The following is a 20692-nucleotide window of genomic DNA, read 5'->3' on the forward strand; positions in this document are numbered from 1 at the left end:
TACAATATCTTCGGACCCAAGTTCAAATCCCGGCGATGGCGGAGCTGTAGTTGTGTTAGACAAAGCCAAGATTCCTGAGGGTTTTCCTCAGGGTTCTCCCGTTTCCCTCTACCATTCCACCGTCACTCTACATTTCAGTACTCACCATCATAATTTCAATAGTATCTATTAAAATAATTCACCTGGCGTACGAATGTCATCAGTCTGAGGATGCGAAGTACGCTACTCGTTGGCGCACTCAAAGATTTCAAACCTACCTACTCGTAAATCTATAACTGGTTATTTCGGAAGCATGGTCACATGAAATGCTGCCCGCAAAACACAGCAACGGTGAAGGTGGAAGGAGGGATGTATTAGAGGAGAAGTAATTATTACTAAACACACCAATCACAATATACCCACATTGAATGAAAAGTACGAGTAATTGTAAATGATGTGTTTAAATGATAAACTAAACTAGGTTACAAGCAGGCCTAGACTGAAGAAGAATAACAACTCCAACTCCCCTTCTTACTGATAGACAAGATTCGCACTTCGTTTTAACGTTTAAACTCAACGGTGGGAAGTTTAATTCTGTGTAAAAAAAGAGAGTAAAAATCGGGAGATCTAGGTGGATAATCGACACTTCCTCGTCCACCTACCCAACAAATTTCATCCAGGAGTACCCGTACATCTCGATGGTAATGTCGGTGCACCGTACTGCTGGAAAAATAAGGATCTTCACCTGAGTAGCATTGGTAAACAACTGGCACAATCGTTTCCTGCGTCATGGTAAAATATCTTTCATCTGTCACTGTTCCTTCAAAGAATGGTCTCACAAATATCCTGGCATTGTTAACCCAGGAGGATAATTGCTCGTTCTTCCACAATGTGTGGATTTGCAGTACACACAGCAGAAAGGTTACATGCGCTCGCACACTCTCAACGTAGTCATTACAGCTTCAAATACAAACAGTCCAATCAGGGTTTCTTTAATATTGTCTCTGTTTTTAACGTTCAAAGAGTAAACATTACTTTGGGACGCTCATAAAAGCTGCATGGTAAAGTTAGCACTGTACAGTCGTAAAAAAAGTTTTGTCGCACCAAGTCCTAGAAAGGAGGCAGTGCGCATGATCAGACATACAACAAAACAAAATTAATGTTCATTACCTCAACTAGTCCTTCTCTTGTGAACCAGGTCGCTCGTCCACTGATCATGCGCACTGCCTCCTTTCTGGGACTTATGAAGTATCTGTGCGACAAAACTTTTTCTAAGACTGTAGGTATTGTGAATGGTGAAATTTATTTGTACATTTTTTCTAGCTTTCATATCACGTTGAGGTTTAAGCTTGCCTTTTGCATGAGGCATGTGTGGTCGCGACTAGAGATGAACAACAATCGAGAAGCAAGACTAACAGCGCCAGCAAAGCCGAAAACCCGCACGACATTATTCTATACGTCGCATCGTTGACGTAAAGACTGCTTGTGAGTGTTTTGAGACTTCGAGATTGATCACTCCCGAAGTCCCGAACGTCAAGCAGCCTTGAATCGCCACAATTGTTTATACCTGACTGAACTTTTATCTACTTTGGCAACTGTTATATATGTATAAATAATCAAGTAGCCTATCTGAAACATAATCTCTACCTTTCAGTGTATAATAATCCGTTCCCCAGTCTTTATTTAATTACTAGGCCCTTATTAAAAGGCTAGAAATTTTATTTTCATATGTTTGAGATCAAGTGTGCAATCTCAAGTAAAAAGATATTAACGTCATGTTCTATGTTTCTTAGAAATGCAAATTTATTTGAGAATTGTTTTTTTTTTCTATTTATATAACCATAGGTAATATTATATACTAGAACCAGAACATTTTGATAACTAAGATACTGTTCTGTTTTGTCTCTTTGTCACATTTAAACATTTATAATGTTATATTTCAATGATATATGTTATTCAAAGTTACGGAATCTTTCCACGCCGACCAAATGCTATTTCGAGAATGATGAGCGAGAATCGAAAGACAAATGCAACGAGCACAGCGAGCGAGAGCGGCAGTTAGTTTTGTTCATCTCTAGTCGCGATTGTCTTTCAAGTGTTAAGGCGTTTGTCTTCCGTCCAGACGACCCGGATTCGATACTCGATCAGGTAGTGATGAAATTTGTGGTGGACAATGCAGAGAGATTTTCTATGAGTACTTCCGTTTCTGTCATTTAACCAACATTATCCACTTCCCTTCATTTCATCTATCATCTGCAATATATAAATAGGCTGGGATGAAGTCTTTGGGGGAAGTACGAGTTTCCGATGCTGATCTATGAAGGACTTGGGGCTCCGGACTCCTGGAGATTACCAGGCTATTTGTCTGATGGTGAGATCTGGCTATATCAGGCTATTCGTCCGCGAAATAGGACCTGTCTCTATCAGATGCTCAGGCAGGATGGCCCACCTGTCAGCGTCGGGTTTACGAATGCCACCCAGACCACATGTTGCATGTCAGTTGAGCACTCATCGCATATATAGGACACACAATGGGTCAAAGCGTGTCTAACTTGTGTACGGACTCATCTCAGGTACAGCCAAACCGAGCCAAGATTTATGCACTAGGATAATTTTGTAACGTTTCAACCACACATCTATACCAGAGGCAGAAGAAATAGGCGGGTATGGCGAACCCCTTATTCACTACCCCGACTCCTGTACCCCTGAGAACCTGCTTGGTGTATGGTCCTGTCCCAAATAACTTACTCCTACATTCACACGGTTTGCACTTTAGGAAAAATAACAAATAAAATAATAACGTGATTTCTAGTAATTACAAATATCCGATTTACTGAATATTGTTATTTCGTTTAGTCAGCTGTCCGAACACAGGCCTGAAACACATAAGTGACAACAATAAGGCATCACTAATGATGTAACTAAGCCAGGAGATAATGGGTTATGGTGGCCAGTTCTCTTTTCCGCTCCATTGCATATATCGCTGAATAGTAACATAATACACTAATCAGACTTTAGATCGTATTATCATTTATAATATTTCGCAAGTTAGCCATTTCACAAATGTAATAATTATTATAATGTAATGGAAACCTAATTCGAGAAATCAAATATTTAGCATTACACACAATTAGTGTTTTGTTTTTATGTGTTTTCAAAATATTGTATTGAAATAACTACTAAATAATGTTTATACAGTTATCAATTTTGTGAATCGTGAGGAAATTAAAAATTAAAGTGCAAAAAATTAATATATTTTTACTGTGTGTAGAAAATGTACACGTTATTGTAACATGAATGAGTTTCGGAATAAAAAAGTACTTATGTGTTTGGCTTAGCTTAACAAAACAAATGACACAATAAGTATGACTAAAAAAATCGTTCTGCACAGATTCTCTTAACCGATCGTAGAGAATTACCACACGCCTTGGCAGTGGCTATCTGCGTTGATGATAGGACATTTTTAATGTCCTCACAATCTTTTAAGTTCTTTCAAGAAACAACAAACTTGGTAAATAACGCCTTTAGCAAGACTCATGATATCAGGGCTGACTGAGACATGATAGCGACTACTTGGATGATTGATATTTAAAAATAACGGTTATTATGAGTGATTAGTATTTTAAAATACTGTTTATTATGTTATTATAATAATTTTTTTGAAACAAGCTATAACACAGTAATATTACAGACGAGCACTTGTCAACAACCAGCATTCGAACGCAGCAACAGGAAAGTCTCTTTGTTCAGGTCATAAACCGCTAGAGTAGTAGTGAGTAGTTTCCGTACAAGACCAAAAACCCGCCTATTTCTTCTGCCTTTACTATAGTCTATATATTATACTGTGGTAACTCGGTGTATGAAGGCTTCCTGTACTATCCAGTTGTAATTACCAAAGTACACAGTGACAGCGATTTCGAATGTGAGACCTCCAAGTTGATTCAGAGTGGATGTGAATGTGATGAAATCTCCTGACGTGGGAAGGTGACACCGTCATAAATTGAGCGTCCCAACGCACAATAGAGTGGGTTACAGTTGCCTGCGCCTCACACGCTAGTCCATTTGTGCCACGTTTAAAAATGTGATTTATAACGCTCGCAATGGAACAACTGAGGATCCTCTTTTATTTAAACCTCACTCACTCACTCACTCACTCACTCACTCACTCACTCACTCACTCACTCACTCACTCACTCACTCACTTTCTCACTCATTCACTTACTCACTTACTCGCCGTTTTCCTCCCCTCCTTTATGTAATTTTTCATGACTTTTCTTTACTTTTTTTGTCTTGTTTTTCTTTGTAGCCTATTTTAATATTTTCTTTTGTGTCTTCTTGTGTTCCCTTGTTCTTCCACTATTTTTTATTATTTTTTTGCCGTTCATTCTCACTCTTTCATCTTTTACTTAATTGTATATTTATTTATAATTTTTTCATATCTTTTTTTCTTAGTTGCTAAGAGTAAATTTATCTGTTTTTCATTCTTCATGCTCTTCTACCCTCCTCTCTTTATTATTATTATTATTATTATTATTATTATTATTATTATTATTATTATATTACCCAAATTCCTATATAAACGCAATCATAAAGATTTCCTCAAATCCCCTATCAATTTTTGACGTGAATACGTAGACGGAAAGGGTTTATCATCATCTCCTTTAAAATGACACGGTATGTCTGAAGATAGGAGTGCAATTTTAAATTCAAAAGTGGGGGGGGTGGGGGTGGGGGTGGGAGTGAAGCTGAGGAACAGAAAATTCAATCCGCAGTGATTTTGAATTTTCCTTTCGAACACTAAATCGACGTGTTTTCCTCAAAATCGTGCACGTCTAAAATTATTCAAGTTGGGAAGTTTTGAATTGAACACACGGTTGATACTTCATTGTGATAGTATCCCATTTGGTGTCTGTCTACAACGTTTCCAGAATTCAACAGAATAAAATGTTCGTAAAATAACTGCTTAGATAGTATATCATAGTATAAACACAGTCTAGTATATACAGTCACGAAGCTTGAGATGTTGAGGTTGCTAGAAACAATAGACTGTGCAGGTACTATTTCGCATTGTCTGTAATGAGGCGATAGTAGCGATCCTAGTGGTTAGCAACTATCTATGGCTGCATATTTATTACATATTGAGCTTCGTGACTGTATATACTAGACTGTGGTATAAATATGAAATGAGAAAATACGCTTTTACACTGCATCTAATTTTCTTGCACATTGTACGAGTAGTGATGGATGTGGAGTGTTTTTTTTTATCACGGAGTTTCTATATTTAACACTGGGCGATGTGGATGGTCCGGTGACACAGCCATCACAGTGATGAATATGTATCACCGGCGCTATGGCGTCATAGAGATGAAGGCGGTGCATCTCAAGTAGCCGACTTGTTTCCCATTGCGATACATTCAGGACTTAACGATTTGCAATGAGTCAAACACAGGGTATTGGAAGTATTTACATACAGTTTTAATTGGCGCGGCTCCTTCTATAATCCTTCTAGAGAAAGGAGACGTATTCCAAGTTCGTATTTCAAGGAAGCTCATAAATATTGAACGAGATAATTATACGGGTAAAGTTAATGAATTCGAGCTCAACTTCAGCTCACGGTTTCTCAATAAGTGTGCAGGGATTACATTTCTGGTAAATGTTACGTGTTTTTGCTTTCTCATTACATGACATTTGATAATATTATTATACATATTGTGGTGTTACAAAACAAATTAGAGATTTTCACAGAAATACAATTTTTCATTATCTATAATCCCGAAAAAATGTTTTTTTTTTAATATCGAGGGCATCATATCAGAAGGATGTATCAACAAAACTCCAAGTTTTAATTATTAGAGCCATGTAAATATAGAATAATTCATTCATCCTATCTTTGTCTACAAAATAAGGTACTTTCTTTCATTCTTTATTAAGTCCATTGTAATTCTCAAACGATTGTTTTCAAACATAAATAGGTACCATTAAAATATTTCAGTAACGCTGCATTTGTTGATACGCCCTTCTGATATGATGTCCTCGATATATATATATATATATATATATATATATATATATATATATATATATACAGGGTGTTTCAGAAATACTTTGATAAACCTTGGGTACATATTTCTCACACCAAAACAAGAAAAAAAGTTCATATAAACATTTGTCCGAAACTCCTTAGTTTTTTAGTTATTAATGAAAGAACATAATGAAACATATGTTAGATATTGTCAGCTTCGTAGCAAGTGTTGCAACTTTAATCAATTCAGAAACTCATAACAAATATTCGAAATGTTCTCCTCCTCTTGCTTCCACACACACACACACACACACACACACACACACACACACACACACACACACACACACACATGCGTTCCTCGGATCATGGACTGTCGCTCCCTTTCAAATACACCCACACGGTGTCGAACGGATTCGCAGGCTTCCATGACACGTTGATGAAGTGTCTTTGCATTAGGAATGCCGGCTGAAGTTAAGTTGTTGGATTGTAGCTCAAAACGCATTGAACGTAAACTTTCACTGTTATGAGTTTATGAATTGATTAAAGTTGCAACACTTGCTACCATGCTGACAATATCTAACAGATGTTTCATTATGTTCTTTCATTAATAACTAAATAACTAAGGATGTTCGGACATATGTTTAATGAACTTTTTTCTTGTTTTGTTGTGAGGAACATGACCCCAAGGTTTGTCAAAGTATTTCTGAAAACCCCGTATATCTGTCCATTGTCCACCTGTGTACACAGGCCAGCAATTGGCCGCTCCGTGAAGTAACGTAGAGCGGCTTTTGCTCACGAAATGCTATAGCCAGCTCTCAGCTATGCTGAGGCGGATTACAAATTATGTATATATCACGGATAGATATAATAGGAATCGTATTTACTCTATCAACAATTAATAGGCTTTTAAAAGGGATTGAAACAAACATATTTCATATAATGAGAATACAGTATTCATATTTGAGAAAATAAACTTAACACAATCAGTATACAGTATTATAGCGTTTAGTAAGAGTACATAGTAGTATGAATATTATAATATAATAATGTTTAATCATATGTATGTATACATTATTTTTTGTATAACTACTATCAAACTTTCTCTTGGTGACATACAATAATTCAACACTGTACAACAAAATATAAAACACTTTGAATAGCTAATACTGAGTGAATCGCAAGTAATGTAATTTTTCAGAAATATTCTTTGAGATACTTCAAACGAAAAATTTGAATAAATTTTTCTCGTTTTTGCTTCATTTCCAAGACAAAAATTGTTTTATACGAAACATTTCATATCGTGTTTTGGGAAAGCCATTGATTTAATTCCCAATGTGCTCAGTCAATTTAAGAGAGCAGTGTATTATGATAATAAATGATTGATAGAATTTTAGTTTTGTCCATTAAATGTGCAGAAATTTGATTCTGCAAAAGAATTGGGGTAGAAAAAACTGGAAAACATCACTGTTGGACAAACAAACGAATTTGATTTTTACAAAAGATTGGAAATATATCCGCATCGGTCCCTATCCTGAGCAAGATTAATCCAGTCCCTACCATCATATCACACTACATGCATTTCTAGATTCACCCATACGTGATGCATGTCCTGCCCATCTCAAACGTCCCCACCATCATATCACACTTCCCTCAAATCTATTTTAATATTATGCTCTCATCTACGCCTTGGCCTCCTCAAAGGTCTTTTCCCATCCGGCCTCCCAACTAACACACTACATGCATTTCTAGATTCACCCATACGTGATATATGTGCTGCCCATCTGAAACGTCCCTACCATCATATCACACTTCCTTCAAATCTATTTTAATATTATCCTCTCATCTACGCCTTGGCCTCCCCAAAGGTCTTATTCCGTCCGGCCTCCCAACTAACACACTACATGCATTTCTAGATTCACCCATACTTGATATATGTGCTGCCCATCTCAAACGTCCCTACCATCATATCACACTTCCTTCAAATCTATTTTAATATAATTCTCCCATCTACGCCTTGGCCTCCTCAAAGGTCTTATTCCGTCCGGCCTCCCAATTAACACACTACATGCATTTCTAGATTCACCCATACGTGATGCATATCCTGCCCATCTCAAACGTCCCTACCATCATATCACACTTCCCTCAAATCTATTTTAATATTATGCTCTCATCTACGACTTGGCCTCCTCAAAGGTCTTTTCCCATCCGGCCTCCCAACTAACACACTCATGCATTTCTAGATTCACCCATACGTGATGCATGTCCTGCCCATCTCAAACGTCCCCACCATCATATCACACTTCCCTCAAATCTATTTTAATATTATGCTCTCATCTACGCCTTGGCCTCCTCAAAGGTCTTTTCCCATCCGGCCTCCCAACTAACACACTACATGCATTTCTAGATTCACCCATACGTGATATATGTGCTGCCCATCTCAAACGTCCCTACCATCATATCACACTTCCCTCAAATCTATTTTAATATTATCCTCTCATCTACGCCTTGGCCTCCCTCCCAACTAACACACTACATGCATTTCTAGATTCACCCACACGTGCTACATGCCCTGCCCAACTCAAACGTCTGGATTTAATGTTCCTAATTATGTCAGGTAAAGAATACAATGCATGCAGTTCTGCGTTGTGTAACTTTATCCATTCTCCTGCAACTTCATTTCCTTTTGCCCCAAATATTTTCCTAATCACCATATTCTCGAACACCCTTAACCTCTGTTCCTCTCTAAAAGTGAGAGTCCAAGTTTCACATCCATACAGAACAACCGGTAATAAAACTTTTTTTTTTATATAAATTCTAAGTTCAAGTTAAAGGCCTACCAAAGTCGATAAATTACACTCTCTTCCACCTTTTGCATGCTATTATCCTTGTAATAGAACTTAAAAGTAATTCCATAACACCTGAAAAATGTTATCTTAGCGTATCTTCTCGCTAATTGACCTATCCAAATCTTGAACTAGGCAACCATGACCATGAAATGTGCAAGTTATTTTTTCAAATTATTAAGAAAAGTTATTTTAACAGAAAGTTGAAAAACCTAAAATGTTCGTCTCAAAAAATCACACTGAAAATCTGACATCTCATGTAATTTAACCACAGGAAAAGGAACGCTCTTAGACAATCTTATTCGTTTATGCACCCAGATAAATCAGTGTTGATTACACTGGGGATTACCACGGATTTGATCCCAGACTGAAACGAAGTATTTTTCTACTTCTAGAATGCTCTGGATTACCGAGAAACCTGTCAATCCCTTGGGCCTTTCTCTTTAGGGGCTGAAGTGGCTTGATTGTGATGCTTAGTACTCAACGTTCTTCTAGCTTCTAGACTGTAAAAGCATTGGAGATCTATCTCCTTGCCTCAGTGCGTCCCTATATTTGATGCAGGGGAAGCTCCAACGTTGTTGAAATAGTGGGACAATGATGCAGTAGAATGGGAATGGCAGAGAGAGCAGAAGTAATTGGTGACTCTTATCGAAGCCCGACCCCGTTACTGAAATGCATATAAATTCCTGATTGGAAAGATGTATATGGTATAGATCAACTTGACAAATATCTGGAGTCATACTAAGTACTTCAAGATGATTGAGGAGAAGAGAATGGAGGAGGGAAAATGGAAAAAACAGTGTGAAATTTGAGAATGGAAAATAACGAGAAATAAGTTAGAATAAAAGGAAAAATAGAAAGAAATAAAAATGAAGAAAAACGGGAGTAAAAATAAGGGGAAAAGGAAGGAAAATAGAGAACAGATTAAAGATCAAGATAATGAGGTAAAGAAAGAGTAAAGAAAAATAAGGAGGCTAAAAATAAAATATTTAATTACAACATAGATAGGGAAATTAGTAACTAATGTGATTTTATTCTTTTCCTTATCATTTAACATCTTCTTTTTATCGATTCACAATCCATTGCAGTGTGGAAAAAGGTGTCTTTTGACCAACTCTCTAGACCAGTGATGTCAAAGCAAGTGTATTTTTCTGACCTTGACGTCGTGCGCGGGCATCAAGCGCTAGGTATGGAAGGAGAAAGGGTTATGTATATGAATAAGTTGCCTGTTCGATTAAGAAAACAATGGTGTGCAAACTTCAAACGGAACGTGAAATTTTATGTCGTTATTTTTATATGGCGTCTTTCTGTTTGATATTATCTATATTATCTGTAAAAACAACAGTACTAACACCAATTTCTTAATATTGTGTTGTGTTTTAAACGTTAATAACATAATAAAGAGTTAAGAAGGAATATTCACATAAATTCCATAGTAGCATAACTATACTGTACTAAGTGGATGAAACATCATTCATAAAGAAAGTGATATTCCAAAGAAAGAGATTGAGTATGACATGGTAAGTTAGAATTGATATTGATGGTATCTTTACCCTTATAAAAGTAATAAATAAACTAATCAAAACAATATTATAGTACAAAGCAAAGTTACCTAGGTAGCCTATGTTTTAACTGTAACTAATATTACATAACAAAACTCTTACCGCATTATGCCTTTAAGGTGATATTGGTGCGCAACTTCCTATCATCAGAATATGAAATTATTTTCTCGAAATCTGCTGAAGCTATAGAGCTGATGTTTTTACAACAGCTCTATAGCTTTTGAATAAAAGAGCAAACTTATAAAGAATGAGCATTAAAATTAAACTTTACATTCTTATAATGCACTTATACTTCTCAGATAAATCTAAAAATTAACATGGATAAAGTTTTAATAAGTTCTCTTCCTTTTATACATTGAATCATTGCTGGCCATCCCTGTATATAGCTCGACCAAGCATATACTACCTCTCTCGTCTGTCTCTTTCCTTTCCGTTGTAAAGCGCCCAGGCTCTCCCGAGCTCTAAAGCGCGCGCTTGCGCCTATGGGCATTTTTTGACATGACTGCTGTAGACTTTTTCACAATGCAGTTCTCCAGACAATGTGGTCAGGACGATACAGAACCACCATGCAGACGTTCCAAGATAAGTACAAGGGAAGGGGCAAACATCCAATCCAGTGGATGGAAGAGAATTCTTCATCATTACGTACGTCGGGAATGGAACCACGGATCTTTTTGGATGGGAAGAGCATACATTATCCACTCAGCCAAAGCGGCGGACGAACTTGAGCACTAATAAATTCTCAAAATAACAATTCAATTTCATTTTAATTTTCCTGCCCAGTTCTATAGTTTGACTGTCTTCTGCCTACTTAAAAGAAAACAGAATGGAAATTTCATCCTTCGAACAGGTTAAGTGTTCGAACACCTAGAGTTAAAACAAAGTAAACACAAAGATAGTTATTATAATCTAGATTCGAAGAGTGCAATAATATAAGAATTGTCTGCAAAATATGTTTATTATTGTTTCCTGGATTTTGTTACAGAGGGAAGCAGACGACAATGACAACAGCACCCTATATTCACCGGAAATTGCTCGAGCACCTTCCAAACCGGAAGTGACATTCTACCCACAAGGCAGTTCCACGCCGAGTTCTACTTCCGTGGCTTCCGGTGAGTCTAAAAATTTACTTCATGCTTTTAAGTCAGTAGGCCTATAACATGACTGTTGACGGACAATTTTACAAACATGGTTTATAACAAAAAAATTCACTTTTAGTTTTAATACATTAATATGCAACGACTCTAATGGAATGACAGTGTAGGTTATGTACATGTAAATTATTTGAGTTGAAGCTTTTCAATAAAGATTATGCGTAGGGTCGATACGAGAGAATGCCGACAATTCTTAGAAGGACCTTCCGTGAAACCATACTTGCGAATAACTGCTGAAACAGGAACTCCAGGAGAAGGTGCCAAATTTAACATGATCAATCTCTCACCTCGAAATGTGACTCGCTGTATAGAAGAACTTTGTTCAGCTGTTGAACAGAAATTACCATTAAAGCTGATGGAATTCATAACATTTTCTAACAGAAATTATATCTAAGGATGAAAGAATCCATAGCATTCTCTAACGGCAGTTATCATTAAGGGTGAAAGAATTCATAGCATTTTCTAACGACAATTATCGTTAAGGATGAAAGAATTCATAGCATTCTCTAACGGTAGTTATCATTAAGGGTGAAAGAATTCATAGCATTTTCTAAGGACAATTATCATTAAGGGTTAAAGAATTCATAGCATTTTCTGACGACAATTATCATTAAGGATTAAAGAATTCATAGCATTTTCTAACGACAGTTATCATTAAGGATGAATGAATTCATAGCATTTTCTAACGACAATTGTAATTAAGGATTAAAGAATTCATAGCATTTTCTAAGACTGTTATCATTTCATTAAGGATTAAAGAATTCATAGCATTCTCTAGCGACAGTTATCATTAGGGATGAAAGAATTCATAGAATTTTCTAACGTCATTATCATTAAGGATTAAAGAATTCATAGCATTTTCTAACGACAGTTATCATTAAGGATGAAAGAATTCATAGCATTTTCTAACGACAGTTATCATTAAGGATGAAGGAATTCATAGCTTTTTATAACGACAGTTATCATTAAGGATGAAAGAATTCATAGCATTTTCTAACGACAATTGTAATTAAGGATTAAAGAATTCATAGCATTTTCTAACGACAGTTATCATTTCATTAAGGATTAAAGAATTCATAGCATTCTCTAACGACAGTTATCATTAGTGATAAAAGAATTCATAGAATTTTCTAACGACAATTATCATTAAGGATTAAAGAATTCATAGCATTTTCTAACGACAATTGTAATTAAGGATTAAAGAATTCATAGCATTTTCTAACGACAGTTATCATTTCATTAAGGATTAAAGAATTCATAGCATTCTCTAACGACAGTTATCATTAGTGATAAAAGAATTCATAGAATTTTCTAAAGACAATTATCATTAAGGATGAAAGAATTCATAGGATTTTATATCTTCTTCGATGGGGAGTACCGATATTGTTGGTATTGCACAATTAATCATTTTCATTTGAGGCAGTGGACCGACATTTTTGTGTGACGGAGGAATTTTTAGATATCAACAATATTATTATTAACTTATGTTTTCGTTATTGTATAATAAATTAGTTTCATTTGTGGTTGGAAAATTGAAATAAAATGATTGAAAAATGTGCGGTTCACTTCATCCTCTGTTACTGTACGTTTCTGCAAAATGTGTCACTTCATCAAAACAATTTAAGATCACATGCACGCCACTGCTAGTCTTCAGATGACGTAAAGAGCTCACTTGCTCCTCACAGAACCCCTTGCTACCCGCTAACTATACCCGCACGCCGACCCATGTTCAACAATAACTGGCTTCATTTGGGTGAATGACAGATAGTCAAGTACACATCATTAGCAAAAAAGTTATCAGTAGCAGTGTAAATAGAAAAAAATGATAAGATGATTTTACAGAACGAGCAAGCAAGACAAAAAGCTTAGAATTAAAAATTATAAGACCTATAAGAGGGGGGAAAGGAACTAGCCACGCTACTCCATTATATCCTGACCCAGTTGCCTCATAAGTGTGCCTTCTTGTTATCATTTGTGAGATTCAGACCTGTCTTTGGACAGTTGACTAAAAAAAAAAAAAAGACCGATAATAGAACGAAACACAATTAACGCGCAGTAGACCACATCAGAGTCCGGTTGGTAATTATTAGACTACTGTCTCTCTGAATAACTTCAGGTTAAATTTGAAAGTCATATTGAGGTTAAGATTTCAGACAAGTTGAAGTATATATAATAATACATTGTTTTATAATTTCAGTCAACAACTTATCAATTAAAACAGAAACAATTTTCTGTTTTATCACATCATAAGGTTATATATCCACAAATATTTTCGATTTTTTAAAAACCATCTTCAGTTGGAGAGACATAAATTGACAAATTGAGCATAGATGATTTCTTGTATTTCGTGTCTGGTAGCTCCATTCATTCCAACATGCCAATCACATCACAGTGACGTACAGCTCATGCACTATGTCCAGACACTCCCCCACTCTTCCTACAGAGCTGCGCACGAGATCGGATAAGTCTACTTACGAATTATAGGGGAATGGGTTAGCCTTTGCCTTGAACTCGGTAGACACACGCCCGATCTTCCCTTCTACTCCTACCCCCTCTACAGAAACGTTGTTCCCCTACTCCGCATTGCGAGTGTCTTGACAAAATGCTGTAGTTGTAGTTTGTACTTCTCAAACCCTCCATATTTCACGTAAGGATACAACATTGATGTTGCTCTCTGACACTAAATAAATATTCCCCTGAATCATTTCTGGGTGCGCCATTGATGATATAAGACGACCATTTTTCATTAGGTATAAATATTAAGAGAGAATCAAATTTAAAAAAGTAGTTATTGCTAGAGCGGAAATTATTATTCATGGATTAAAGTTCACGTTAACACTTTGTTTGTCAAAAACATAAAATTACTTAGTCACACGTTAAAAAGTGTTCAAAATTTTTAAAAAGGTATATACCTTCGACAGACGGCCCATTTCGACGTGATGTTACGTCTTCATCAGTGTCTCCTGAACTACTGGTGATCTTGAATTCTGCGATGTGCATTTGTCGATTGTAGGGGTGGGGGTATGTTGCTCTTATGGTGGGGGCTGGTTGTTTGTTTGTTATGACCAGGGAAAGGATTTATATGTAAATACATATTTACTTATAAAGCTAATATAATTTATATTTTGCATTATCTTTATGTTTCACAATGTGTAGGGTTGAAAAATCCTACTTTTATTTTCCATATTTTTCCATATTTTAGAGTTTAGTACATATTTTCGTTAATTTCCATATATTTTCCATATTTCATATAAAACAGTCCATATTATATTAGGTTTAACAATAAAACAAAACAAAATTCCATTAACTTTTAAAAATACATTTCAACAATAGAGATTTAAACACATGTTCAGTAATCCCTTTAACATCAGAGTTATTTGAAAATTAGCAGTCCTATCAACAATGGGAAAGTAAGTTACAAAACTGTATTAATTTAATTTAAAATTTTTAACAGACTTCAGTTGTGCAGCTCAACAGTTAAATGCCAGTCAGAGTACACATAGGTTCAGTTTTGTAAATCATACTATAAAGACGGTAAATATGCCAAAAGTACGTCATTCAGTCAATTTAAAATCAAAACTAACAAGTTACATTTCAGAATTTAAAGAAGATGGTTTATCAACTGACAATAAAATATTATTTTGTAATTTGTGTCAGTGTGCAGTATCATCTACACAAAAGTTCCTGGTGCAACAACACATTACAACTAGTAAACATCAGGCCAACAAACAACTAAATTCCAAGCAGAGACAATTGTTTTTAACACAACCAACAACATCGAATGTAAGATCTGAGTTTAACATCGACCTGTGCCGTTCTCTCATCTCTGCTGATATTCCTCTCTACAAACTAAAGAATAAGGTCTTCAGGGAATTCCTTGAAAAATATACTCAACATACAATCCCGGATGAGTCAACACTTAGGAAGACGTATGCTCCATCCATCTACGATGAGACAATACAGAAGATAAGAGATGAAATTAAAGATAGTTCAATTTGGGTTTCCATTGATGAGACTCCCGACAAAGAAGGTAGACTTGTTGGTAATGTAGTTATCGGTTTGTTAAGTGAACAATATTCTGAACGAATTCTTTTACATTGTGATGTTCTAGAAAAGTGCAATAACAAAACTATAGTTAAACTGTTCAACGAAGCTATGGGTATCCTGTGGCCAAAGGGTATTATGTACGATAATGTGTTATTCTTTATTAGCGATGCTGCCCCTTATATGGTCAAAGCTGGACAAGCATTATCTGTTGTATATCCTAAATTGACTCATTTTACTTGTGTGGCGCATGCATTTCATCGTGTGGCAGAAGTGGTCAGAGACAATTTCCCTAAAGTAGATTTGTTGATTTCATCAGTGAAAAAAGTATTTCTCAAAGCTCCCAGTAGAGTTAACGTGTTGAAAGAAATGTACCCTGAAATTCCATTGCCACCAAAGCCAATTTTAACTAGATGGGGTACATGGCTAGAAGCAGTTGAATATTATGCCGAACATATAGACTCTATTAACAATGTTCTCCTTGCATTGGACTCTGAAGATGCAGTCTCAATTGATACTGCGAAAACAGTTACCTGTGACATAAGTGTGAAGAATGACTTAGCTCACATTCAGCATACATTTTCATGCATCATAAAAACGCTCAAAAGTCTCCAAAATAGGCACCTTTCACTATCTGAAAGTTTTGAAATTATAAATAGTACTGTGGAACAACTGAATCGTGGTAGAGGTAAAGTTGCAGATGCAGTAAGAGCTAAGGTGGACACTGTACTTTCAAAAAACCCTGGATATGAAGAACTACAAAAGGTTGTTGCTGTGATGAGTGGTGAATCAACAGTGAAGATTAACTTGGACTTATCCCCAGCAGACATTGTGAAATTGAATTATGTACCAGTTACTTCTTGTGACGTCGAACGCTCTTTTAGTCAGTATAAATCTATCCTCAGAGACAATAGAAGAAGATTCACTTTTCAGCACTTGAAAGAAATGTTTGTAACCTATTGTTATGGTAACAGACAATAAAAATTGTGTTTTGTTGAAACTACATTGGAAGATAAGGTACGTCCATTATATTTTTTGTTTAGTTTGATTAAAATGTACCAATATTTAACGTACATAGTCATTTTTTTATAATTTTAAGTCCATATTTAATTCCATATTTTGGTAAAAATCCATATTTAATTCCATATTTTGGTAAAAATAACTACATATATATTTACATATTTCATATATTTTTAGTCCATATAAATCCGTTCCCTGGTTATGACGTATCAGCTTTCCGTACAATGACACACAGATTAATTAATATACCAATGAACAATGACAACTACACTGGAGAATTAAACAAAATAAAATATATAGCACAAGACAATGGATATAACCCTAACATAATAGACACACTAATAAAAAAGACAAAACAAAAACAGAACAATCCAACACAAACACCACGTGAGAATAAATACATAACATTAACATATCATAACACCAATACTCACAAAATTGCAACTTCATTCAGAAAACTAAAATACAAGATAGCATACAAAACAATAACACAACACAGAAATATGTAAATAATCACATTAAACATTCAAATGAATATAATTCAACTGGAGTTTACAAACTAAAATGCAGTAGTTGCTCACATTTTTACATAGGACAGATAGAAAGATCCTTTCACACAAGATATAATGAACATATTAAAGCTATAACCAAACCCTACATTACATCAAATTATGCAGACCACATTATCAATAATAATCATGACTACAATAATATAGAAACAGATATGGAAATTTTACACATCACACCAAAAAGTTCACAGTTAAACATCTTAGAACAATACGAAATATATAAACATACAATAACATACCCACAACATATACTTAATACACAATTACAGTTCAATACCCACACATTATTCGACGTCATGATACGTCATAACACACAAACAACCAGCCCCCACCATAAGAGCAACATACCCCCACCCCTACAATCGACAAATGCACATCGCAGAATTCAAGATCACCAGTAGTTCAGGAGACACTGATGAAGACGTAACATCACGTCGAAACGGGCCGTCTGTCGAAGGTATAAACCTTTTTAAAAAATTTTAACACTTTTTAACGTGTGACTAAGTAATTTTATGTTTTTAAAATCATTATTATTATTGAAATGTCATATAGTTGGAATATTTCATTAGTAAAAAATATTAAAAGGTAATTGAAGTTTTAAAAATTAGCCATTGTTGAAGCAAATCTCTATTGAAGGGACACGTAGTTATAACGGATATCCTAGATGGAGCGTTTCAGTGGCCAGAAATATGAAGAGGATCAACGTTTTTAGGATGAAGTATTGTTGGAACGGAGCTCCGTCAAAACGGAACGTCGGCGTCGTTACGGCGGAAGTGGAGTGACCTAGTGCGGACATTGTGTTTCATTCCACATGTAGGGCTGCTCACTCACTGTCCACTTGCACGGGCACAAAGCCGTGAAATCCGCGGGGCGGTCCTTTGGGACGCTGTGGCGGCTTTGCGAGCCTCCTGCTTCAACTTTACGACGCGTCGCTCACAACAGCAGCACCGTCATCTGATTCAATTGACTATCCCATTTCACTCCCTTTACAGACATATGCTTCCTCGGGTTATAGGTGACGGGTGTCGGACAAGTCCCTGATTTGACTAAACTCTATTAATGCGTCAGATTACAAGCAAAACACTTAGAGTGCTATTCATAAACATTTCGCTAGCCCGCGCTACGAACGTGCTAAATTAGCCCCCGGCTATCGACTGGTTACTTGTACAGGATTCATATCATATATCGCTAACCCTGGTTTATGAATACGAAAAACGTTAGTTCGCTGATCATCCACCGGAAGCCCGAGCTAATAATGTCTATGAATACCTCCCTCAGGCTACTTACTTACAAATGGCTTTTAAGGAACCCGGACGTTCATTGCCGCCCTCACATAAGCCTGCCATCCGTTCCTATCCTGTGCAAGATTAATCCAGTCCCTATCATAATGTCTCACCTCCCTCAAATCCATTTTAATATTATCCTCCCATCTACGTCTCGGCCTCTCCAAAGGCCTTTTTCCCCTCCGGTCTCCCAACTAACATACTATATGTTTTTCTGGATTTGCCCATACGTGCTACATGCCCTGCTCATGCAGCAAACACATCAAGTCAAAACTATTACTTCTGAGAAAAAGGCGTTCAAAGTTCTTGACAAAACCAAATTCCCAAAATATTATTTTTAGTAAGTTGTTTCCCTTTATGTGTATTTAATTTTCTAATTCTACACATACATTATGTACGCCTTTTTCTCAGAAGTAATATTTTGGACTTAATGTGTTTTGATTACAAATCGATGAATAAGTGATTTGAGAACTTCCAAATCAACAAAACCACTCTGCAACCTGTTTTCAAGAATTCATTTAACTGCCTTTTTAAACTACAGAGGGCGTTCAGAGTTGGTGAGATGAAATGACGCCGGTACAGCAATAATGAAATGAAAAATGATTTCAAATTTCGATATCCTAATTGACGGAGATACATGTTTTGAAGTAGGCTGTAAAACTATTCAAAGTTAGCTCGAAATTTGAAGTTACATAAAAATATAATATTTGAGAACGGGGATCCACAACTGTGGAGTAACGCTTAGCGCGTCTGGCCGCGAATCCCGGTCGGGCAAAGTTACCTAGTTGAGGTTTTTCCGAAATTTTTCCTCAACCCAGTATGAGCAAATGCTGCATAATTACCGGTGCTGGATTCCGGACTCATTTCACCGGCATTATTACTTTCACTTCATTCAGACGCCAAATAACCTGAGATGCTGATACAGCGTCGTAAAATAATCCAATAAAAAAAGAACGGGGGGAGGGACAAACAATGTGCTGAGGAAACTTTCGGGTTTATTTTACAGTTTCGCTGTTACCTTGTTTAACAATAGACTAATCATTTCTGCGACTTCATGTAAAGCATTTTGCAGAAGGTGCTTCGAATATACGCAATTTCTTGCAAAATTGCATTCTTCAGTTGCTGTAGTGTTGTTGGGTGTCATACGAAAATTTTGTTACGACTAAAAGCCGATCTGATTTGAGATCCGACGATTGTGGCCAGATTTGTTGCAAAGTTCCTACCGATGACACGATCGACAAAGGTTTCAGCATTAATGTAGGTGTGAGATAGGGCGCCATTTTGTTTATGATTATATTTTACAACTCGTGTTCCCTCAGTCTTGGGATGACGAAGTTCTGCAACTTACTGAAGTAGCTCTTCCAATTTAATATAACGCACTGTATTATTCCATTATTGTTGTTTTCGAAGAAATATGGCCAATGGTGAATTACTGTGAAGTGAAACCACACCACACACTGATTTTCAAATCATGAAGAATATGAGTATCATTTTCATATCAAATTCTGCAATTGCGTATATTAGCTCTACCTTACTTACTTACAAATGAATAGTCCACTGCAAGAATGGTGGATGTCATTTGGAATACATTTTGCAGGAGAAGCAATTGAAAGTTTGAAATGCGTAGCGCTCAAAGCTTAACTGTGATTTTCCGATCATTACTGGATAATGACTATCAGTGTTAATGCCATATAACTCTCTACGTACATTCTATATGTCTTAACTATGCATTGACAGTCTTGGTTCATTTTCGACAAGAAAGTGACATCCATCATTCTTACAGTGGACTCTTCAAATGGCTTTTAAGGAACCCGCAGGTTCATTGCCGCCTTCACATAAGGTTGCCATCGGTCTCTATCGTGTGCAAGATTAATCCAGTCTCTTCATCATATCCCATCTCCCTCAAATCCATCTTAACACTCTATATGCATTTCTGGATTCGCCCATATGTGCTACATACCCTGCCCATCTCAAACGTCTGGATTTAATGTTTCTAATTATGTCAGGTGAAGAATACAATGCGTGCAGTTCTGCGTTGTGTAACTTTCTTCATTTTCCTGTAATTTCATCCCTCTTAGCTCCAAACATTTTCCTAAGAACCTTATTCTCAAACACTGTTAATCTCTGTTTCTCTCTCGAAGTCAGAGTCCAAGTCTCACAACCATACAGGACAACCGGTAATATAACTGTTTTATAAATTCTTACTTTCAGAA

General features: G+C 36.2%; 1 protein-coding gene across 1 annotated transcript in view; it reads left to right on the forward strand.

Annotated features, from left to right (window-relative positions):
- Nucleotides 1-18237, forward strand: part of LOC138697048 (uncharacterized) — a 145107-nt gene extending 126870 nt beyond the window's left edge. Inside the window, exons 5-6 of the mRNA XM_069822642.1 lie at nt 11395-11521; nt 18014-18237. Coding sequence (XP_069678743.1) covers nt 11395-11521; nt 18014-18237 — 351 coding nt within the window. The remainder of the gene's footprint in view (nt 1-11394; nt 11522-18013) is intronic.
- The last annotated feature ends 2455 nt before the right edge of the window (nt 18238-20692 follow it).

Source organism: Periplaneta americana, chromosome 3, assembly GCF_040183065.1.
Source record: "Periplaneta americana isolate PAMFEO1 chromosome 3, P.americana_PAMFEO1_priV1, whole genome shotgun sequence".
Classification (NCBI taxonomy): Eukaryota; Metazoa; Arthropoda; class Insecta; order Blattodea; family Blattidae; genus Periplaneta; species Periplaneta americana.